This window comes from Echinops telfairi, unplaced genomic scaffold, assembly GCF_000313985.2.
Source record: "Echinops telfairi isolate 266 unplaced genomic scaffold, ASM31398v2 ScPeMD7_7468;HRSCAF=8506_0, whole genome shotgun sequence".
Taxonomy (NCBI): Eukaryota; Metazoa; Chordata; class Mammalia; order Afrosoricida; family Tenrecidae; genus Echinops; species Echinops telfairi.
The window spans coordinates 65,359,176-65,384,235 of NW_022111369.1; the positions used below are offsets into that span (position 1 = coordinate 65,359,176).

Consider the following 25,060-nt stretch of genomic DNA (forward strand, 5'->3'; position numbering starts at 1 on the left):
GACCGAGACCGGGACCGAGAACGAGAGCGCACCAGGGAGCGGGAGCGGGAGCGAGACCACAGCCCTACACCCAGCGTTTTTAACAGGTGTGTGGGGTCCCGAGCCTAGACACGTCTGTTTAACCGGCAGTTTAGAATTTCTGTTTAGTACAAGTGGGGAAACTCAGTTTCATTTGAAAGGGATGCTTGAAGAGCTCTTGGGAAAGCCGTCAGTGTCACTTATTGTCAGTTGATTGCAACTCCAGCAGCCTAATAGGCCAGAATAGAGCCGTCCTTGTGGGCTTCTGAGACTGCGGATCTTTGTTAGAGCAGAAAGCCTCATCTTTCTCCCATGGAGCAGCCTGATAGGTTTGAACCTCTGCCCTTGTTGTGAGCAACCCCCACAGCATAACCCTACATGCCATCAAGGCTCCTAGAGGCCCTGCATTACAGAAACAACTGTCAAACTTATTTTTACATCTAAGTAGTTGAATCTCTTACTTGGCTATCTAAAAATTTTTATCCGAAATACAAATAGTTTAAAAATAGGAGTTTCAATATATTTTTTAAAAGCTAGTGAGTTAAAGAAAAATAATCACTTTTAAATCCAGTGGTTAAGAACATCATGATGTACGATATGCTAACATACAATTTAAAAAAAATGCATCAGCAGGCTTTGTTTGATTTTAGGAAACTTTATGTTTCTTTTTGTCCTTAAGATTGAAAACCAACACCAACAAAAATGAGAGGGTTTACTGAGTAACAAGTTCTTTCAAAGAAGCAAATGATTACAACAAAATTGCGTTGATGAATTGACAACCAAACAAAACCAAAGATTTTTTTAAAAAAAGATAGCCTTTTAACCTTATGTATATCAAATGTTTATTTACATTCAAACCTTTGAGCTATATATTTCCCTCACTTCATTAATGGAAAAATAGCTGCTGTGTAATTTAATTGCTAAGGGACAGTTCTCATTCTCAAACCAGGTAGCCAAATCATATTCAGGTTTAATTGCCTTGCTTCCGTAATTGAGTTGTTCAGTCTAAGATCAACAGGATGGTCAATGGCCTGAAATATTGTGCGACCATTCACCAGTGTGTTTGGCTTGCTCACTTACAAGACTTAACTTGAGAAGGCTGTGTGTTTACTTTTTTTTACTAGTTTAGGGAAAGAAAAGAAGTTGGGACTTGTTAACTCCCACCATCTTATGCTACAATAGATCTGAACTTAGAATATCCCAGAATTTCATGTTCCATTCGTTGTCCTTAGCAGAAACACCTGTGAGACAGGGAAAGACAAATAGTCTTATAGGGCAGTCAGTAAAATAGGTTTCACTGATACTAATATTTTAAATTAGATCTTTTTGCCACCATGGTGATTTTTATACCATCAGCCAATGAACTTTGCTAAAATGGATGAGGGGAGCATCTTTCTTTAGTAGAGGGAAAGTATGCGGGTGGTGAGAGAAGTCACTTGGTGAACTGGTGAGAGAGATGTTGTACTTGCAACTTCAAGTGGGAGAAAGGACAAATATAAGAGCTGAAGATCTGGAGTTGGTGATCCCAGGCATTCTGTGACATTGTGAAGACCTTGCGTCCTTCTGAAATACTAACATTTACTGCTCACTTTCCCACGTTCTCACCGGAACTTCCTCCCAAACCAAGAGGCCTTATGTTCCAGCTGCGCAGGAAACGCTCCACGGTTTACTTCTTGGCTTAAGCTGTTGTTTGCCTCACAAACTTGCTTCCATTCCTCAAGGTCCAGTTCATATCCCAGCTTCTGAGCTTCTATGAGCCTGATTAACTTTCTTCCTGTGTTCCCTGAGTGTTGTATGCTCAGCCCTCTAGACCTTCTGAAAGGGCACTTTTCACTTCTGTTTGCTCAGCACTTTCAGTGCCGGGCACTTAAGACAGATGTCTAACTCAGTACATAACTTACACACTTAATTTTGGGGGGATAATTTAGAACACTAGGTTTTGAAAACTGTTAGTGAAACTTCATTGTAGTACAACTATCAGCTCCCATAAAGATTTACAAAAGCGTTGGAAACCCTATATAGGGTCCCAATGAGTTGGAATTGACTTGGAGGCACTGGGTAAGAGTTAAGATAGTTTTTTAAAAGGATACACATAATCACCATCATCAGCATGTTAATTTGTGCATCTTAATAGCATTCTAGCCAAGTAGAATAAAATTAGTTCAAGCTGACTTTTATGCCAGCTAATTTCACAGGTGAGGTATAGAAATGTGAGGTAGGTAAGACAGTTTTGTGACTGTCCTGCATGAAATGAAAGTAGTATATTGCCAGGGTATGAGCCATCTCCCCAATTCAGGCAGCATATCGATGCAATCTTATACCTCTCAAGGAAAAAGATCTTTAAAGGTTATTGTATCTAAATCTTGACGTGAAATGGAAGCATAGAGAAATTAATGATAAAGCTGTGTACCATGTACTAAAGCTTGCAACGTGACTTAAAGCTCTTTCTAGCCTGAAAGTAGTTTTAAGACGTTGTTCTTTTCTTTCTCATCCCACAGCATGAGCTTGACCTTTAAAGCACAAAACAAAACCCCTTTATTTGTTAACCAGTGTTTTCTGAGCTCTTTCATATACCAGGGGTCCTGATGGCATAGTGGGTTATACATTGGACTGCTTATCTGCAAGGTCAGCAGTTGAAACCACTAGCTGCTCTGATGGAGAAAGAGAAGGCTTTCTATCCCCATAAAGATTTATAGTCTGGAAACCACAGTGGCATGAACTTGGGCTTTTTTGGTTTGGTTTGGTTTGTTGGTGAATTTGTTTACTTTCAAGCTAGCTAGTGGTATGGTGGTGGCTGGCTTAAAACTGTACCCTACAAAGACTGTACAAGAAGAAGCCAAATAGGAATTAGTAGTCTTTTCTTCTTTCCTGTAGCTCCTCTTTATACATTGTAGGCATTTAACAACATGTTAATAATCAGATAAGGTAATAATATGGTTGTGTTTGTGTGTATGAGTGCAGTTTTTGTGTTAATATATGTGCTATTTAGCTGCTTAAATGTATGGTTCTGGTATTTTCAAGGTCATTACTACATCTATAGGCATTACTTTCCAGAAAGATGAATTGTTATTGACAGTCTCTACAATGTGCATATTCACAAAGAATTTTGGTCCTAAACTCACAGAGAAGACAAACCTGGGTTGCTTTGCTAGAAATGATGAATTTGGATATAAATTATATAGCATTTGTAAGTTTGAGGCTGCATTCTCTGATTTATCCATTTAAAGCACACATACACAAATGCCATGTAACCATTACAGAAACAAGAGTATTAATGGCCGGGCCAGGCTTGGTTTTAGGGTGGTTGCATTACAGGCCAGAGGGAGTCAGCACTTACCTGAATCTGATGGAAAGTTGAACGACAAGGAGGCAAGACACTGAAGGAATTTGTGTTTAAATGACCCCAGCAATGAAGTGGAGTCCGAGTAATCCAAATGTAGGATAAGAAGAGGTTGGCTTTTTCCCTGAAGACTGACGTTTTTACAATATGGCATGTAGTATGTGTTGTGTTACAAATTACAGGGTCATTGTTTTGAAAATTGCAGACCAGTTTCAACATCTGTTTTTTAGGCAACTTAATTGTGGGCCCGAAAGAAGGCAGTCATTCTAGGGTGTTTGAAATGAGCTCTAATGATTTCCAGGCCCAGAGAAACCTTTGTGCTGCTGCTGCCGCCAGGGAGGGGGAGGGGTGGGGGCATGGCCGTAGATTTTGTGTGCGGGACTGAATCCTCCACCATCTGTAGAAGGTTCGTACCACATGGCTCCCTTCAGAATTGGAAGGCCCCAAAGCTAACAAGAGTTGATTTTAGAGTGAGAAGGGACGGAGCGTTACAAATGACAAATTATGAGATGACTGGCCTTACTGTTTTTTTGTGTAAATCCAGATCCAGTCATTCTGAGGGTCTTTACTGCTTAGAAGAGGTAGCTCTAATACTCATTGGCTATGTCTGGGGCTGGCTCTTCCACTTGAGATGCAGAGTAACTTTACCACAAAACAAGACCATTCTTTTGAAAGAGTAAGTACTCAGTTCACTGAAGAGATCTTGCCTGCATGATGACAGCCATTGGACCACTTTTCTTGTACCAAGCACTTTATAAATTTTATCACCAGGACTAACAGTTGCCTCCAAAGGAGTGCTGTCCATTTTGCAGGGGAGCAAACAGGTTCAGAGGGGTTTAGGAGTTTAACCTTGGCAAAATCTTGAGGTACTCAGCCTGTGCTTGATACTACTAGTCAACAACACACACACACACCCCAACCCCGCCCCCAATAAAACATTAACAAAACCTTAATGTGTCCCAGGCAACACTAATCCCAGCGCTTGGTGAGCAGTGTGCCTGGCATTCAGTGTAGCATCACGGCACCCTTCCTTGCTCTTGCTCTAGGAGACCATGGTGTGTAGTATTAAGACATCTTCCTCTTCCCAGTCAGACTCCTTCACTGACTGATGTTTTATGGAAACTGCCAGTTTAGTCGTTTGTGTTAAGCATAAATCTAGAAACAAAATCTCTTCAGCACATAGGGTTCTCTGAAAGATCGTTTTAGTCATTCTAAGGGAGAGGGTGGTGATGTTGGGTTGCTTTTGAACAAATGGAGGACTGGGAGGCTGGAGAGAGGCTGCTGGTGTTGGCATACACAGGGCAGGCCTGCAGAGGCACACTGCCTACCGCTGCCTCAAGCGCAGCCCTTGCTTTGCCTGCTTGTGAACTTTGGTCCAAAACAGAGGCGCAACTTTGATTTACATATTTGAATTTACTCACATTAGCATTGCATTACTTTGATCACAAAATGTTACTGTGCGTTGACAGTTTTGTATTATTGGAAGCCTGTTTTTCTATTGGTCCAGTCCTGTGGGGAGTGGCAGAGTGCAAGGAGAACGAGAGACAAGAATGAAGGGTAGGGAGTCTCAGGGTCCTCTCCTCTGTTGATCCAGCGCCTCACTCCAACTCTCACTCACGGCCATCCATTTGATTCCGTCTCATAGCAACCCCTTCCAAGACTAACTCTTTACAGGAGCTGGGAGCCTCATCCTTAGCCCACAGAGTGGCCGTGGGTTCAAACTGCTGAGCTTGCAGTTACCAGCTCAGTGCATAAACCTACAATGCCATCGACGCGCCTTTGGCTCCTTAGTGAGGTTTCAAATCGACCAAATGCTTTTTTACACAGCTGTGTGGACTATATGTTTCCTGTGTCATTTATTTATAAACTAGTGAGATGGATGCCTGAGCATGGACAGTAACTTCCTCTGTACCACTGTCATACCAACTGAAAAATTGTCTCCTTGTTTTGGCAACTACAGAGATGGGCTTGGGTTCATGAATTCATAATTTTATTCGATTTCTAAGATTCCATCCCTGCGGATTGGAAACTGTATGTGGATGAAGGAAAGTCCATGCGAGCAAGTTCACAGTTGCTATTTCTTATTTCTGAAGGAAGGGGAGCAAACTTTTATTTGATTGAAATGCAAGAAGTCCATGCGAGCAAGCCTCCTCGGCCATCAGAACAATGACTAGAGATGGTATAATCTGAGGTTGTCTAATTGCAAAGGCAGTTTGTCTGTCTACATGTACCGGATATGTACAATAAAGTTGAATATTTAAGGTAATGAAAAAAAATAATCTGTCATCTGATTATACAAAGTTTAGATTTTTTTAATAAGGCAAGGAATGTAATAACCCCTTTAAATATAATAGCTCCTGTGAGACAACACCAGTATGTACCTAGATTCATAGAAATAAACTTGGTGCCGGTGAGTTGATCTGACTCTCAGTGCTCCAGTAGCAGTAGAGCCACTGCCCAGGTTGCTGGGCTGCACATCTTCAGGGAGGAAGGCTGCCCTCTCTTCCCTTGGAATGGCTGGTGGGTGTGAGCCTCTGCACACGCAGGCTCTGGGCCCCTTTGTACTTGAAACAGCCCCTGATGATAGAGTATGCAGTGTGTTCAGTGATGGGTAGTTCATTTGATGATGATTCTCTGTTTAGCACTTTATTTCAGAGCCAAATACTTTGTAGAATATAGTGAATCTTGTCCGGGGCTCAAAGCTATATCAACTTTTACAAAATCCTAATCTGTGCCTTAGAGAACCTTTTTAAAAATTATTTATCAAGTAGACACCCTCCCTCCCCTAATATGCCTTAAGATAGAACCTGTCATAACTCTTTTTTTTTTTTTTTTAAATTCCCATCATACTAGCTCTTCAGTTTAACTCAGGTTCTTTCCTTTCAAATTAGGAAGGTTTTCTGAAAGTTCGCTCTCTCTTCTCTGGATCCCTTCAGTGTTTGTACCTAGACTGTGCACTCAGTCCGTCTCCCCTTTGATGCTCTGTGCCTCACGCTGGGGGCTGGGGCCAGTTTGTGTCTCCTGCCCTGAGAGCCGAGCTCAGGGCGTGGCACATCCTTGTCAAGGACGTGTCTCTGCTCCCTGGACACTCTGTGGCGCAGGCGTAGTAACCAAACCCTCAGACGGCCTCTTGACGTTAGTACTGTACACGCCTTGGTTAATGAGACCATGGTGAGGGGTTAAATAGCTTGCCATGGACCACACAGCTAGTGATTGGCAGAGTCAATATGAAAACGTTTGGTGGCTGTCCAGCGGTCAGTTTTCATAGAAACCCTCCACCCTGCACTGAAAGGTTTGCTAATGTGGCTGAAGACAGCCCGCAATAGAAGGCGTCCATCTTCCTGGTCTCTGAACCACACTAAAATGTATTTCCGTCATCAAATTTCAGTCTACTTCCTAACACTACAGTAATCAAGAAAACCCATTTCTGTTACACGTGCAGCGATGAAGAGCGGTACCGATACCGGGAATACGCAGAACGAGGGTACGAGCGCCACCGAGCCAGCCGCGAGAAAGAAGAGCGACACCGAGAGCGGCGGCACCGCGAGAAGGAGGAGACCAGGCACAAGTCTTCGCGCAGGTCAGCCCCCCACCCCACCCCCCACCCCCAAGAGGGTCTCTCCCTTTGCAGCGCTTGTGCCTAGTTGGGGAGTCAGACGGCCAATACTAGGGTTTGACAGAGGCTCTTAAAACCAGTGAGCTTGGAATATAAAATAATACATTGACCTCATCGGGAAGAGAGGGATTTTGGCATCTGAATTATTCTTTAATAGTAAATATTAAGCAAAGCAGTGTTCTCTCGGTACAAGTAACAGGTCTTGTATTCATTAAAAAAAAAACTAATCCCTGTAAACAATTTCCTATTCCGGTTTAGCATTTCTGTTTCTCATATGTAATTAGACTTTGAGAATATAGCAGATGGGTAGGTGAAGGAGAACTTTGAAAGTGAATATACAAATCACCGCCCAAAACATGCTTGTTAGGAAAAGAGTGAAGTAAACCATTCAAAGCTGGCTGATTACCTTATATGTACTCGTGTACAAGCTGAGTTTTTCAGCACATTTTTATGCCGTTTTTGTGGTAGAATTAGGTGCCTCGGCTGATATTCACGTCAGCTTATACTCGAGTATATACCGTAGTTTATGAAGCCATCTAGAGTAGGAGTCAGCAAATTTTTGAGATGCAAGAGCCAATCCTGCCCCTCACAAACTTTTAAAAATTATTTAGAGCCATAAATACATTTTTACAAACAAATCACCATTATCTGAAAATGAAACGGTTGGGTTTATTGCCAATATTTCTACACAGCCACTTGTACGTGCGTGACTCACAAGCTGCAGTTAGGGTCTACTCTGGACCATAGGTTTGTAAACTTAGGGGACCCATAGCTCCTTTCAGAAGAAAATGTTGTTCAGCAACCCCCTGTCACCCAGATAAAGTGTGGGTATCCGCCTTCGCAGTCCCAGACCCCACCGGGCCATTCCAGCACCCTCCTGGGGGTGGCGGTAACACTGGACTAGACAAAGTGTGTTGTTTTTTGTCATGACCTGTGCACGGAAACAGTTTTAACAGAACCTTTTCCCCCCAGTAATAGTAGACGCCGCCATGAGAGTGAAGAAGGAGACAGTCACAGGAGACATAAGCACAAAAAATCAAAACGAAGCAAAGAAGGAAAGGAAGCGGGTAGCGAGCCTGCCCCAGAGCAGGAGAGCAGCGAAGCCGCCCCCGCGGAGTAGATGCGCCCCAGGCCTTCTGTGTCCATTAGTGCCGCAAGTAGAGTCTGTAAATCCTGGTATTTTTCTGGATAATGTTAAAGAAATTTGCCTTTAATCTTGTTCTGTTAGTATAAAAAGTTAATTTTTCCCCAAAATAAAAGTGAATTTTTCATGTTAAGTTAAAATTTTTTTGTCTCGTAATATTTAAAAAATAAAAAGATAGGAATGACATAATATTCAAGAAAGTGTAATATGAATGAGTCACTCAGCAAGGAAGTGGGAAAAACTGTTTAGCTCTGTCACGTGAAAAATAGTTTATTATATACAGTATCTCAATAAAGGGCTGGGCTTTTCCTTGGACATAATTTACATGGGGTAATTGAAAATTGGTCTCCTTAAATGGTTGTAAAAGATGACCAGGTAACCCCTGGAGTCTCGAGAGTAAAGTAGTCTTTATCTTGCGTAGCATAATGAAAGGGTTTGTACACATTTTTATATCACAACTTTTCCATAGGTTTTGGGGTATTTGAAATTTGGGTTTCTGGGTACACTACATGGGGCACTTATATCCAAAATAAGCCAATAAGGCATTTGGTGGTCTTGTGTGAGGTAACGCTTCCTTGTTATTTCGAGGAGGCACATGTAAGAACACTGGCCACTGGGAGACAAATAGGAATTGCCTCGTGGCCATCCGTAGTGAAGCTTATTGGACCTGCCTAAGCTTGTTGCTAGACCATCATGTGGTATTGGTGATACAAGCTACAGGGTGAAGACAAAGTAACTTAGGGCAAGTGCTTTAGTAAATCAGTCTTTTCTTATTAAAGCTAAGAAAATGGAAGTTTATAATTCTATAAGCCTTTGTTTTAAGGATAACCCTAGGAAAAATGTGTGTCTGTACTTGAGAGAATGAAGTAGCTAGGATCTTTTTAAAAAAAATAATGACAGTAGAAATGAGGATCACATACTAAAGACAGTTATAATTTTTGAAAAATATTTATTCTCCTTGAACATTTCTTAATACACTTTTAAAATCCTCTGACTTTTAAGTTTTTAAATGCCCATCATGTGCCCATTGTAGACTTCAGCATTAATTTAATTGTATGATTTTAATTCACCGGGGCATGTAAACCCTGCCAGCGAATTCAGGGCGTTCTATTGAATAGAAAAATATAAACATAAGGTTGTGGAGTAATGAAATCCCTGACAATAAAAACATAGGGGTAGTTTTCATTTTTGAGACTTACTTACATTGAGGTGTAATTGGCTTTCATGAGATCATACTTTTCCCGACATTAATGTGTACATTTTTACAGTGTATTCTTTAAATATAAAAATTGACAAGATAAATACTTGGTTTCCACCTAATTATCCTATTTGTGATTTTCTGTTTGTCTATCACGCTGTTGATTCTATAAAAAAGTGCCAGGCCAAGAAACAATAGTGAGAGTAATTCTTCCTTTAAGTTCTTTGAGCATCCTTGCCAAGCAAGCATGTACCATTCCCGATGTGCTTCTGCCGTTGACAGCAAGGAGAATATCACCACATCTGAAAAGGGACAAAACGAGGTGTAAGATCTTAGTCCAGAGCTGACGTGAACGCAAGTGGGTTCTGATGGCTCTAGTTTCGCTGCATCTGCCCATTTTAGTGACATAACTTATCAGTAAGGGTCCCCGCTCCCTCCTCACTTAAACTCCTCAGCTTCCCCTCACCCTCCACCTCTCCCCTGAGCTGCCATTAGAATGGCTGCTAAAAGCATAAAGTAAATGTCATCATTTGGTATTTATTAAAGGTTGAATGCTATGCAAGTGTTTTTAATTTCATACACACAATAAATAGAAAAACATTTATGGAGAGAAGTCTTCCACTTTTAATAGAAGTTATCTCTCCACTTTTTGCAGGTTATCTTTTTTTTTTTTTCCCCCGTAGTTTACATGTCTGGCTTTAAAGAGGCCAGGCTTTTTGCATATATGAAACAAAATATGAACATGTAGATTGATTTCTTGTTCGATAGTCATCCTGATTACCTGATTCTGCCATCGTGGTATGCTGGCGTCCCTTCAACAATGGACTTAATAAAAAAAGGTTTGTTCCCCCTGTGTTCTTCGTAGCCTCCGACAATGCAGAAGCCCAGACTTCCAGCTGTGTTCCTCCGTAACACAATGTCTTTACAGCTGTACAGGTTTCTGAAGCAGAAGGTAATTGGGAGATATGCACAGTTAAGTGTAACTTAGTGAATAATTGTAATTCCTTTCCCATTTTTTTATTGGCCTTTTTTTTTTTTAAGCCTCCGGGGTCTCATTCAGAATTGTGTCACAGCTGTTGACCTTTGTGTTATTTGCTGCCTCTGTTTTTCATAGTTCAACAGTCATTTAAAAAGAACACCACCACCTGTTGTTTATACTTCTGAGAAAGATAAATCCTATTTTTGTTTCAAATAAGATAGTCCCTCAACTTGTATGAGCGAAGAGTTGGAGATAAGTAAATCCTCCTTAATAGGTTAATTTCAAGCATATTTTTGAATTTTGTATTTTGGTGTAATTTTGAATGAAAACAAAGATCATATGAATTAAATAATTTACCTCAATGAAAATAATTTAAAATTTAGCCCTAATTGATTTGTAAAGCTTCTTTTAACCTTTGAGGACCAATCAGTTTATGTATAGTCTTCAATGCCCCATAGCTTAGAGGACAGCATGCAGATGTCCAGTGAATGGAAGCTGTGCATTTCAAGATTATGAGGACAAGTCGTATGGGTAAGGGATGGGAAGGTTGCAGAACAGCAAGTTGTAAAAGGAATGGGAGATGAGCAGGCCACCTCGGTCAGAAGAGTCAAGGAGGAGACTCCTCAGCTACACTGGAGAGCCAGATGGAGGATGCCTATTCTTGGAATTCAGTGGATCTGTGTTGGCGGAGGTGCAGGCACAGTGAGACTCACAGTGAGAACAGAGATGTGTTGGGGGCTGGGTGAACTCAAGGCCCTTGCCCATGCTGTGGGGCATTCTAGTGGAGAAGCTTCTGTGGGCAAATAGAATTTTCATGTTGATACAAATCAAGATATGGCTGTTTGTTTTATAAACTGTACCTTTAATACTCATTAACTGCTTTTTAAAAAAAACAATAAAAAGTCTTGTGAAGTGTTTTGCTAAGTCATTGTGTTTGTTACCAACCTTGCTACCATGACTGTCCAGGTTACATGATGTTGCTGTCTACCCACTTGCAATAGAACAAACTGGGCTCACGTGATGACTGCCTTTAAAATGTAGTTCTAAATGTCAACTATGTCTATAGTTGTGTATTGTATCCACAGTCAGGTAGACACAAAGTTTACTACAACAGTCATTTTCATCCAGGAAAATGATAACTTTCAGTGACAATGTCATTAAATGACACTGCATGTTTTTCTTCTGAAATACTCATCTGATGAATTTCACATGGAGACCCCACTATAATAGTTCCCTGACTGCTCCTTCACAGAGCAAGTAATTGATTCCCAGACACTAGAGCATTGCACTCCGGGGGATGGGCTGGCGCGTGACACACTACACTGTGTTCCATTTCAGGGTGAAAGGAGAGAATAAGGTTTTCACTCAAGGTTACAATCAAATACCTGCCTTAACATTACCCGGTCTTGATTTTTAAAAAAGAAATACATATTTGGGTAGATAGAACAATACTTAAAACTGGTTGTCATTGCTTCCCGTCTTTTTAACCATTTAAGTGTATTTCATTACAATCGAGTATTTCATATGAACAGACTGTACACTTGCCTATCTAAAGTATCCACATTCCAGTTATAAGTATTCAATATAACAGTCACCAAACCAAAACCCAAACTCACTGCCATAGAGTTCATTTCGATTCATAGGGATACTGGAGGACAGGTAGAATGTGGCTAATTTCCTACACCAATGTTTAAATCGTGCACTTAGCTGCCGCCTAACGTCCATAGGCCACATCTGACTACATTTTAAATCCATAGTTTCAGGCTCTATGAAAGTCTATGACATTAACATTTTGAGGTCCATACAATAGTTTGTAATAGTGCTACTTAGTGACGTGTCAAAACATTGCTAGATCATGTTAAAGACATTTAAGGGTTATCTGGGAGTATTTCTTAAAATATTTTTAATGCATAGAAAGGTACTTAATATATGAAAGGATTCTAAGTCTTGTAGAAAATAATCTATTTTTTAATCCCATTTTTCTTTGGAATTTGAAGCCTCTGAGGCCTGTATGTCCTCTTGCAACAAATATTTGTTTATAGAAGAACTTCCCTACACATCTAACTGGAAGATGGGCTTTGAACAGAATTTAGTCTCAATCCAGGAACGGCCTATGTGATGTGGGTACAGAATGCATTGTTGGAGTCGCATACTTTTTGAGTTGGTAATTGAGCCCTGAGCCTTTGAAAGTTTGAGTCCGTGCCACAGGCATACCAGATCATCTGTCAGTAAGTTCATCAGAGATAGAGACTTAAGGTGCATGATAGACGAACATTATTTTACAAAGGCCAGAAACTGTCGTCGGTGTGTGGAAAAGCACTCCAAACTGAACTCGAAAGTAATACAACTGGAGTTTTTCTGTTCCATGGTCGTGGTCTTCTGCTTTCACTTGGCCGTTCTTTGACTCCCTGTGTGTTTAGTTCCCCAGCACTTTTCTCTCCCTACTGAACCTGGCCACTGTTGTTTCCCTGATCTCTCAGACCACTCATGCTCAGACAGTAGTTGTGTTTGCTGCTCCTGGCCTGCAAGCTTGTTCCCACCCTAGGGCTTTTGTGTTAACAGCTCTGCCCAGAATGTTCAGGCAAGCTTCACATGTCACATGGCTGGCTGTTGTTCGTTACTTATGTCACAGATGAACTGTTTTGTCTTCAGAGGCCTTTGTTAACCACTTCTGGTGTGGGAAGATGGGAGGTGGGGATCAGAGTGCAATGATTGAAAGGGAGAGTTAAGCAGTAATGATCAGTAATGAACTGGATGAGGGTCACCAGGACGGGAAACACTACAAAGAAGTAAAAGCATGGGAGAAACTGAAACATGCCTATTGGATTAATCCACACATGGGTCCTTGGTCATCTTAGGAAGAGCAGTTCATGGCAAGGAAGAGAAGTAAGTATTAAGATGCATACTGGATGAGAAAGGCGCTGGACAGAATGAACGATCAAACTTTTGAAGTTACTACACGCAAAGATAAAAGTGTTGAGAGAAGCTCACAACTGTTTTAAACTGCTAGAAACTTGAGAAGAAAGAGGAGAGCCATTGGGGGAAAGACAGGGTGGGGTGGGCAGGAACAAGAGCATCACCTTTAAGAGAGGCAGAGGGTCTCTTTCATGATCACAGGTGGGAATGAGGAAAGCTAGGTAGGGTGGGAGATGTTAAGGAAGGTATAATTTGGTGAAGTACTGAATGCAGTAGATTCTGATAGAGGGGTTGGAGAGTTAAGTTGCAGGGTGTCCATGAGGCATTGCTAGTGTGGAAAATATGAGACTAGAGATGATGAGAAACGCTGGAGGAAACTTGGGCAGCATCGAGGACCCACTTTGAAGCGGCGACTTTGAATTTAAATGATGTCAATTATTTGCTATCTTTCCACAGTGCCCTGAGGCCCAGAGGTAGACTTGGAGGAAATGCCTACCCTGGGGACTGTCATTTTGCCAGGCTAACAGCCCAGTGGCAATGGACTAACAAAGTGGGAGAGTAATTTTAGAAAATAGAAAAAAAACAAAAAACATTTTTAAGTGATGGCTCAGGGGCCCTTAGAGAACTGGGATGGAAGTTAGACAGGAGGTTGAAGGGAAAAGTCGAACATGTGGATGAGGTTCTGGAAGGGTAGGAGGCTTAATGAACATCTGGCTTTAGAGTTCAAAGGGAGATGACCACTTTGGGCTGATCCCATAGAGAATGACTGAAATACTATCTCTTAAAATTGGATCCTCTCCACATTGCTTATCCAGCCTGTCTCATCTAGACAGACGTGCAGAGATAATAATATGCTCATAAAACTGCGGACGGCCTCCACAGCACCAAAGTAGCACAGAAAACGAAGAAAACTGCGTGCAGATGGCCTCGACAGCACCAAACAAAGTAGCACATAAAAACAATGGGACCAATGGTGTAGGGGGACATGGGAGAGTGCAAGGTGGGGGAAGGGAAGAGGTGTTGCTCAACCCAGGGACAAGGGAACAACGAGTGGTTCAAAACCAGTGGCAGGGAAGGGGTGGGAGGACTGGTAAGGAGTGATCAAGGGCAATATAACAGGAATTACTGAAAACCAAATGAAGGCTGAGCATGGCAGTGGGACAAGAGGAAAGTAAAAGGAAATAGAGGAAAGAAGTAGGAGGCAAAGGGCATATATAGAGGCCTAAATACAGGTATGTACGTATGTAAATATATTTGATTATGGGGGAAATAGATCTATGTGAAAATATTTATAGGTTTAGTAGTAGGGTAGCAGATGGACATTGGGCCTCCACTCACGTACTCCCTCAATACAAGAACACTTTGTTCAACTAAACGGTCATTCCATGATACCCACCTTCCCGACACGATCGCTGAAGACAAATGTGTGAAGGCAAACAAGCGTCCGTCTAGCCCAGAAGCAACAAAGCCTACATGGAAGAAGCACACCAGCCTGTGTGATCACGAGGGTCAAACAGACCAGGTATCAAGCACCAAAGAACAAGAAATCATCATCGTGAATGAGGGGGAGTGCACGATGGGGACCCAATACCCATCTGTAGACAACGACATCCTTTGCAGAGGGGTAGTGGGGAGGAGATGACCGACTCTGATGTAGTTGGCTGGATCCGTTCAGTTGTCGAGGGTTTGGCTGGTGGCTACTAACATTGCACGGATGATTTAGTTGGCGGCAGAATCAGAGTAGGAGGGTACTAGGAGCGCCAGGGAATAGTCAAGAATTGGGGCCACTAATGCAATATTTTGCCACAGTAGGGGAGGATGAGCAGCTACTGGTTGTTTTGCACATGTTGAGATACCAGTAGACTGTCCAAAGTGCAATAAATATGCCTGGAGTGGCTGTTCCCAAAGTTTTTCATGTCAAGTCTCCCATGTCTACTCTCCTAAAAACTTAACTGTAATGATCTCAAAGAGCATATGTTCACAGTCAGGTAAATGATAGCTTATTGTAAAGTAATGAGAAAAATGCCCAAAAGTGTTTGTGTTACTTATTTAAATAAAAACCATTATATGCTAACACACATAATACCTCTAGTTGTTGTTAAGCGCCATTGTGTCGCCTCCGACAGATCAGCTCTATGAAGAGCAGAACAATACACTGCACTCACGGTCCTCACCATCCTCACAGTTGTTCCTTTGGCCAAGGCTATTGATGCAGCTACTTCAACATGCCATCTAGTTGAGGACCTTCCTCTCATTTGCCACCCCTCCACCTTACCAAACACAATGTCCTCCAGGGTCTGGTCTCGCCTGACAACATGTCCAAAGTATGTGAGACCAAGTCTGACCATCCTTTCTTCTAAGGAGCACACTGGCCTTCTTCCACTACAGATTTTTTTTTTTACCTTTTAGCAGTCATGTTACTTTCAATATTCCTCACCAGCACCACAATTCAAATGCATTGATTCTTCCACAGTCTTCCTTATTCATTGTCCAAATTTCACATACATATGAGGCAATGGAGAATCCCATGGCTCGGGTAAGGTGCACTTTAGTCCTCAAAGTAATATCCTTGCTCTCCAATACTCTACAGAGATCTTGGGCAGCCAAGTTAACCTAATGTTATCCATCTTTTGATCTCTTGATTGCTGCTTCCATGAGCATTAATTGTGCATCCAAGCAAGATGAAATCCTTGATAACTTCAACCTTTTCTCCATTTATCATGATGTTACCTATTGGTCCAATTGTGAGGGTTTTGGTCTTCTTTACATTGAGTTGTAATCCATAACGAAGGCTACAATTCTTGGTCTTCATCAGCAAGTGCTTCCATTCTTCCTCTCACTTTATCAGCAAGCAAGGTTGTGCCATCTGCTTATCAAAGGTTGTTAATAAGCCTTCCTTTACTCTTGATGCCACACTCTTCTTCTTATACTGCAGCTTCTCCTTCTCTGATAGTTTGCCCAGCATACAGATTGAACAAGTATGGTGAGAGGGTCCAACTCTGACACACACCTTTCCATGTTTTCAGCCATCTGCTATCTGTTGCTCTGTTCCCACAACTGCATCTTGATCCATGTACAATTTCCAAATGAGCACAATAAAGTGTTCTGGAATTCCCATTCTTCTCAAGGTTATCCACAGTTTATTATGGTCCACATGGCTGAATGCCTTTGCATAGTCAAGGAAACATCTTTCTGGTATTCACTGCTTTGAGCCAAGATCCATCTAACAACAGCAATGATATCCCTTGTTTGACATCCTCTTCTGAATTGAGCCTGAACTTCTGGCAGTTCCCTGTCAGTGTGCTGCTGTAACTACTGTTGGATGATCGTCTTAAGTAAAGTTTTACTTGTGTGTCATATCAATGACATCATTCTGTTTGAGCACTCTGTTGGATCTCCTGTCTTTGAAATGGGCACAAACATGGATCTCTTCCCGTCAATTGGCCAAGTAGCTTCTTCCAAATTTACTGGCATAGACGAATGAGTGTTTCAAGTGCTTCAGTTTTTTGAAACTTTTCACTAGGTATTCAATGAGTTCACCTCCCGAACTAATGAACTTGTTCTTTTGGGGACAGTGATTGTGTATTTTTTTCATCTTCTCTTGATACTTCCTTGCATCATTCAATATTTTGCTTGTAGAATCTTTCCAAATTGCAATTTGAGGCCTCACTTTTTCTTGAATTCTATTCAGTTTAAGATATGCTGAATCTACTTGTCTGTCAGTTTATTGTACTGTCGTGGCTTGCTTGTTGCTGGGATGATGGAGGCTATGTCACTGGTATTTCAAATGCCAGCAGAGTTATGCAAGGTGAACAGGTTTCAGCAGAGCTTCCAGACTAAGAACAGACAGTGAAGGACTCGGCTCCCCACTTGGGAGGAAGAAGCTGCCGAAAGCTTAATGCATAGCTTCAAAGCATTTTCAAATAATGAAAGAACAGTCATAGATAGTCACGGAGGATGGTCCCCTCGGGTCCAAGGACACTCGAAATGTGACTGAAGAGGAGCTGATTTCTAGGGAGAGTTGACCATGGTGACATGAGTCAGGTAAAGCTGATGGGAGTGGAGCCATTGGGCTCTTCATTTGCTGATGGGGCACAACTCAAGGTAAAGAGAAGCAGTTGCAAAAATCTAATGATTGGAACATGGAATGTGTGAAGTATGAATTTAGGAAATTTGGAAGTGCTCAAAAATGAAATGGAATGCATGAAAATTGATATCCTTAGGCATTAGTGAGCTGAAAGGGACTGGTATTGACTCTTGAATCAGAAAATCATATGGTTTACTATTCCAGGAATAATACAATCAAGAGGAATGGCATGACATTCATTGTGAGAAAGGATAATGCTAAATCCATTATTAAGTACGGTACTATCTGTGATCGGATTATATCCATCCTCCAAGAAAGTCCAATTAATTACAATTATAATTCACGTTAGCACCAACCACAAAAGCTAGTGATGAAGAAATTTAATTCCTCCAACAACTTCAATTAGAAATTGATCAAACATACAGTCAAGATTCATTGATAGTGATTAGTGATTAGAATGCAACAGTTGGAAATAAAGCCAAAGGAGTAGTTGAGAAATAGGGACTTGGTGATAGAAATGAAGCTGGAGATCCCATGATAGAATTTTGCAAAACCAAATGACTTGTTCATAACAGATACCTTTTTTCAATAATACAAAAGGCGATGATACACATGGACTTTCTCAGATGGATACACAGAAATCAAACCGACTACATCGGTGGGAAGACACGATACAGAAGCTCAATAGCAGCTAAAACATGACCAGGGGCTGACTGGGCCAGACCATCAATTGCCCATATCTAAGTTTGAGATCAAACTGAAGAAAATGAAAACACATCCATAGGAGCTAAAATATTATCTTGAGTCTATGCCACCTGAGTTTAGAGAACACCTGAAGAAGACCTGATGAGAAGTGGGAGGACATCAAGCACATCATTCATGAAGAAAGCAAAAGGTCATTAAAAAGACAGGAAAAAAAGAAAAGATAAAAGACAATGTCAAAAGAGACTAAAACTTCTCTAATCTTAGAGTAGCTAAAGTAAATGGGAGAAGGAATGAAGTCAACTAAGTGGAAAATTTCAAAGGGCAAATACTGTATTAAAATGTGCAAGGACCTTGTGGTAGTTTCAGATACATAATCTGGTGCCAACTTGAGACTATTAAGAGCAAAGGGGCGGACCGCATTTGCAGGTGCTACGGAGATAAATAGCTTGCTGGAGGTGGGACACTCAGACTCTGCTTGGTATTCCTGATGACAAGACACATGGAGCTATGCTAGAGCCCTGGAGCTGGAGGACCCACATGAAGACCCATGCCAGCACTAAGATTCTTCCACTACCACTAGATCCACAAGATTTTCCACCCACTGGCTGGTGATCTTCCTGCATTCAGTGTCACTGCATGTGTTCTGTGAGTCTGAAGAAGAATTTATAGATCAGTATCGGGCATATGGGCTAATATCAGATTTATGGAATTGATCTGGACTAGGTGGGATGTTTTTTCAATATCCGATTGCTCTCGCATATAAAGCTCTTTATTATACACATGTGAGTGGCTCCCTGGATTTGTTTCTCTAGTCAAGCCTGACTAACAGACCTAGAATTAGAAAACCCAAAGGGGCGAAAACACTCAGCATATCTGAAGCTGAAAGAACTCGAAAAAATTCAAGTTTCAGGTTGCAATTTTGAAAGAACATCTTAGGGCGGGAAATGCCATTATTTTATATTTTGGAAGTCTCTTTTATGTCTGCCGTAATAGAAGACAGCTGGCTTCCCATATGTACTTGCTGCTGTATTCAACCAATTGCCATATCACCCATCGTATAGCCTCTGGAAAACTCCACAAGAAAATGAGAGTGAAAAGGCAAATAACATCTTAATGCTATTATGAAGAAAGTTTTGACCTCAGGACTCCCTGGAAGGCACCATCCTGGGAGTATGTAGTTAAGCACTTGGCTTCTAATGTTGGTTCATGGGATAAAGATGTGGCCACCTTAGAAACCCTATGGGGCAGTTCCATTGTCCTATAGGGCCACTCTGAGCAGGGCCTGTGTATGTATGTCATCCTGTTTGGGACTGTTATGATAATGAGGGTATCAGTATAGGATGCATCGTAACCAACTCACCTTTGAGACCTCAAAAGAGCAGATTAGGTATAGAGATGGAAGTGCCACTTCATCTTTTGTTCAAGAGATGGGGTTTGTCAGTAATGTAGCCAGTAGGCCATGGAAACAGAAATTGCAGCAGTTTAGATGGAAGGGGACAGAAATACTAAACACAAGGAAAGCTGCCTGCCACCTGGAATGCTACAGGCAGGCTACTAGGGGGATATGGTTGTAAACATGTGCTGATCTACATGAAAAGGAAGGCACTGACCCAGGGCTAATTCAGACAGCAGAACAGGTGAAGGCAACCTGGAAGAAGCACTGCCTCTATTTCAAGAAAGCACCACCAAATTCACTGCTATCATTCTGACTCTTGACTACCTATAGAGAGAATTGCTGCTGGGCATTTCCGTGACAGTAACTCGGTGGGAGTAGAAAGCCTCACCTTTTCCCTGAAGAGGCTGGTGGTTTCAAACTGCTGACCTTGCTGATTGCAGCCCACTACACCACTAGGTCTATTTCAAAGGGTGGAGAGAAAAAAAAGCCAGGAAAATGGCACTACCTAGGACCAAGGGGGTAGAGGTCACTAGCTGTAGACCAAGGTTACCTAAAACTGTGGTCCAGAGGACCTGGAAGACAGGGCAGATATCTAGGACTGAGGGGCTTCTATGAAGGATCTGAGGGGTGAGGATATCATTGCCTAGATGGTTCTAGAAGAAAGAGGATTCTTTTACGCTCTTGAGAACTAATGTAATACTTTGTTCAGCTGGGTATAGTACTTGGTGGTGCCCATTCACACTCATTTCCCTCCAGTTTATTAATCTCCAATGAACTGTCTCCCTGTATTTTGTACTTTGGAAATTAATGATATATAGTCTGGGTTTCACAGGTCCACTGATGTAAAGATACTTCCCCCAGGATGGAATATACCTAGAGTCTCACCCGATGATGTTATAGATTGGATATGTACCCCAAAGATGTAAACACCAACCTCTATGCCTTTGGTTACAATCCTATGTAGGAATGGGTTGATTTTGGTATGCTAATGAGGCAGGATTAGTGTAGGTATATTTTGAATTAGTTTCCATTTAGATAAAGCCAGACTAACCAAGTGAACTGAGTAGATTTGTGGGAAGGTAGACGCCAAGTCGCATGAAGACCACCCTTGAGCAGAAGCTCAGATGAGACAAGAACCTTCTTTGAAAGTCGACGTAGAGAGAAAACCTTGCCCTTGGACCCTAAATACAACGTCTAGTCTCCTAAACTGAGGAAAGAAATTTCTGTTTGCTAAAGCACCATTTATCTGTGTCTGTTAGAACAACACTAGATAACTAAGACAAAAGTTGGCACTGGAAGAGGGGGGTGTACCTCTAACAGATACCTAAAATGTGGCAGTGGTTTTGGAACTGAATAATTGGAAGTTAGAAAAATTGTAAAGTACTTAACAGTAAAAACCTAGAATGCCTTAAAGAGACTGTTGGTAGCATTGTGCATGTCGAACACAATTCTGGCAAGGGCGCAGAAGGAATTGAGGCGAGCTCATAGAAAAGGGTTCTAACACCTTAGAGAAAACCTGTGGCACCCCACACTGTGGACGTTAAATGTGCTTCTGGTGAGGCTTCAAAAGAAAATGGTGATATGTAATGAGACACTTCAACGAAAGAAAAGGAAAATCCTCACAACTGGTCCAATAAACAACCTCATGATAAATGAAGAACAGATTGATATTGTCAGGAGTTTCATTTGACTGGGTCCACAATTAATGCCAGTGGAAACAATAGTTAAGAAATCATGAGTGGGGGAAGGGAGGGGAAAGAAATGGGGAGCTGATACCAGGGGCTTAAGTGGGAATGCTTAGAAAATGATGATGGTGGCATTTGTGCAAATGTGCTTGACACACTGGATGAATGTATGGATTGTGATAAGAGATGTAAGAGCCCTCAATAAAGGTAATAATAATAAAAAAATAAATCATGACATAATGAACTGGGAAAATCTGCACAAGACCTCTTGAACGAGATATCACTTTGAGCACTAAGGTGCACTTGAGCCAAGCATGGTGTTTTCAATGGCCTCATATGCGTGTGTAAGCTGGACACTGAATAAGGAAGACCAAATAAGAATGGATGCCTCTGCATTGGCACTGTGGTGGAGACTATGGACTATATACCATGGACTGACGGAAGAATGACCTTGGAAGCAAGGAGGACCAGATTTCACCTCTTATACTTTGGACACATAAAGTAGGGCTCAAACTTAGCAGTGATTGTGAAGAAGGTGTAGGAGTGGGCCGTGTTTCTGTTGTGCATAGGGTCACTATGAGCTAGAAGATACTCCATGGAACCGAACAACAAATCACAGTGTAGCTGTGAGTTTTAAATGAATGAAAATGTAAAGGACACACAAAGCTCTTCGAAGTGTGCTGGCATGTAAAGAGGGGATCGGGGTGGAGACCCAAAGCCCATCTGTAGACAATTGGACAGCTCCCCCCCAGAAGGATTACAAGGAAGGGATGATTCAACCAGGGTGTAGTACAGCACCGACAAAACACCACATCATTCCTCTCGTTCCTGAATGCTTCCCCCCACTACCATGAACCAGTTCTACCTTACAAATCTGGCTACACTGGAGCAGACACATTGGTAAAGATAAGAGCTCTCAACACATGGAATTCAGTATAGATAAAACCCTCAGGAATAGTAGTGGGAGTAGCAATATCGTGAGGGTAGGGGGGTGGGGGGAAGGTAGAAGGGGGAATCCATTACAAGGTTGGATATATTAGCCCTCTCCCCACGAGGGGGATGAATAACAGAAATGTGGGTGAAGGAAGACAATGGACAGTGTAAGACATGAAATAACAATAATAATATATAATTTATCAAGGATTCACGAGGGTGGGAGGGTGGGCAAGGGAGGAGCTGATACCAAAGGGCTCAAGTAGAAAGAAATTGTTTTGGAAATGTTGATGGCAACATATGTACAGTGTGCTTAATACAATTGAATGATGGATTGTTATAAGATTTAGAAGAGCCCCCAATAAAATGATTTTTTTTAAGTGTGCCGGCATATTGAAAAGGTTAGCTCCATGTTTCCCAAAGTAGTCAACACCACTTTCTGGAGGGTGCTAACATGATCCGTGAGGATTGCAAAAGCAGATGCCTACACTTTATTTTGGATTATGGCTATAGCACCAAAGTGTTTAATTGCCAGGGAGTGAGTGTGTGTGTGGCGCTGAGTACGGTTTTGTTTCTCTGAAAAGAAGGCAGTTGGGAACCAAGGGCTGACTAGAGAATCACCTGCTACTGCCGTTATTGCTATCACTCCTCGTGCGGATTCTACCTTTCAGTTACAGGCGGAAAATTGTTTGACTACAGAGAAAAACAAAATCTATGCTATCTGCTTCCCTCAGAACGTTACAGAGTTTCCGGAGAGAAAAAGGTTAAATTCTTAGACAAGAGGAGCAAGAAATTAATGAACATAATGATGGTTTGGGTCTAGATGAGAGTATGTTGTGAAAGACTTCCAGATGTGGACTGGAGTGGGGGGCCCCAAAGTCAACAACCAATGGAGCAGAGGTCTTCAGTGTGCTCGGCATCACCTCCAGCCGAATGGCCTCTGGTAACTGGTATGAAAGACACGCAGCCTGGAGCTGCTGCCCAGGTGGCGAACAGCACCCTGCTGATCAGGGGGGAGCTCATCTGCACATTTGTATTTTCTCATAGAAGCCACGTTCACTGCCTTGGCGCTGCGTGGATCTCACAGCCCCTGGTCCAGCACAGGACCCAGTGGCCCCTTGCCCAAATGCTGCCAGTTTCCTGTATGCTCTTTTCTGTATGCTGGACTGCAGCATGATCACAATGCATTTCCTCTAGATGGGCTCAAGCTCTGTATCCTTTTTCTTCACTGATGAAGTTAAAATGTCATTGGCTGGGAGCACTCTAGGGGAAATAGATTTGCTCGCTCTCTGTTAATACAGAGGGGCAAGGTATTTGACCAGGTAGATTTGTTAACTTGGAGAGAACTTCTTCCTGGGAAAATTATTATTATTCATCTGTTTGCAGCCTCCTCCAATCATGAACAAATTAGGCAAAGGACACAAAGAATGACGAAAGGCATTTACGGCAATGGTGGTTGATCAATTGGCAAGAAGTGGAATCTCTAGGTCTTGGTTCAGTCAAGATAATTTATAGCCTCAGAGTAGACCCCTTCCCATGGAAACAGAAATTGTACTGTAACTGGACAGTTCTAGCCCTGGGAGGGTAGTTACATATTGGGCTGCAATCTGCATAGCTGGCAGTTCGAAACCACCAACAGCTCCTCGGGGAAAGACTGGGCTTTCTGTTCACATAAAGTTTCCGTCTCAGGAACCTCATCGAGTGCTGCTCCGAATAACCACCGACTTGAGAGCAGTGAGCTGGGGTTGAGCCCTGGTGGAAGCAGCCCTGAGGGCAGTGGGTCACAAGTTGTGCTTCCAGCTGCAAGGTCAGCAGTTTGAACCCGTCAGCTGCTCCACAAGAGCAAGATGAGGCTTTCTGCTCCGAGACAGCCTTGGGACGGCAGAGGGGCAGCTCTGCCCGGTTCCATAGGGTTGCTGATTCAGAATCATCTCAATGGCAGTGAGTGTGGCTTTTGGTTTTGCTTTTTTAGTGCCCTGGTGCCATAATGGATTGAGCATTGGGCTGCCGGTCATAAAGGTTGGTGGTTCAAACCACAAGCTGTTACTCGGGAGAAGGATGAGTTTCTTTCAGATAAGCTCCTATGAAGATTTTCGGACTTAGCTCTCCCTTAAAAATGTATCTCATTTACATTTTCTCTAGTTTTGAATATTTGGCTCTTTTTGCAATTGAGGTGTTTATCTGTTTTACTTTGTTATTATTCTTAGTTTTTTGCTTGTTTGTGTTTTTAAATGGTTCTTCTTTACATGAAATCCAGGATAGGTAAACTATAGAGGCAGTAATTAATCCTTGGGGGGATGGCAGAGCAGGTGGGGAGGCAAACAGGGAGCTAATACCTCTGAGTATAAGAATGAAGAAAATGTTCTGAAACTGATCGTGGTGATAACTGTACAACTCCTCTTGATGTGATTGAACTATTGAATTATATGCCAATAAAACTGGGGGGGGGTGTACAGTCTTAGAAACCCAAAAGCGCAGCCTACTCTGACGTACCCAGGCTGCTATGAGCTGGGGTCAGGGCAGTGGGTTTGGATCCCGAGCCTACCTGAGGCCGTAATGTAAGTGCAGAGCTGAATATCAAGGACTGTTTTTGGCGGGAGGCTGGGGGGAGGAGGGGGGGGAGCATACTTCTAATTTCAGAACCACAGAGTAAAGACTGTGTTTTCCCTTCTGCTTTTAAAATTTAGTTGCCTCTAAAAACAAATTGGAGACTTGAAAATAGAAATACAAATTTTATCTGAAATAAAATTAAGAGCCAACCCCACGTAGAGAGCTGCCAAAGGCAGGGAAACCCAAGAGAGACGACAGAACACTCACAGCTAAAGAGCGCGGCCCCAGCCCAGGGAGCCCTGTGGTTCCCCAGGAAGTGGCCCACTCTTCAGGGCACACCTGATACGGGCAAGCTGGCTGTTAGCAGGGCTTCTCCATGGGCCAGTTTGGCAGGGAAGAAAGGCATGAGTGTTGAACGGTGAGGGAACCGGGATGCATTCTGGAATCACATTCCCTAGTAACTCATCATGAGAGCCATGATGGTTCTGTGGAA

General features: G+C 42.2%; 2 protein-coding genes across 4 annotated transcripts in view; one reads left to right on the plus strand and one right to left on the minus strand.

Annotated features, from left to right (window-relative positions):
* FIP1L1 (factor interacting with PAPOLA and CPSF1) overlaps positions 1-8,177 on the plus strand; it is an 82,389-nt gene extending 74,212 nt beyond the window's left edge. Inside the window, exons 17-19 of the mRNA XM_004706326.2 lie at positions 2-86; positions 6,801-6,938; positions 7,947-8,177. Of these exons, the coding sequence (XP_004706383.1) occupies positions 2-86; positions 6,801-6,938; positions 7,947-8,094 (371 nt within the window). The 3' untranslated portion in view covers positions 8,095-8,177. The remainder of the gene's footprint in view (position 1; positions 87-6,800; positions 6,939-7,946) is intronic.
* Positions 8,178-8,276: 99 nt separating this feature from the next.
* Positions 8,277-25,060, minus strand: part of LNX1 (ligand of numb-protein X 1) — a 149,800-nt gene continuing 133,016 nt past the window's right edge. For all 3 annotated transcript variants that reach the window (XM_045284361.1, XM_004706285.2, XM_004706286.2), the window contains 2 exons: positions 10,098-10,256; positions 8,277-9,618 (listed from right to left, as the gene is read on the minus strand). In XM_045284361.1, the coding sequence (XP_045140296.1) occupies positions 9,483-9,618; positions 10,098-10,256 (295 nt within the window). In that variant the 3' untranslated portion in view covers positions 8,277-9,482. The remainder of the gene's footprint in view (positions 9,619-10,097; positions 10,257-25,060) is intronic.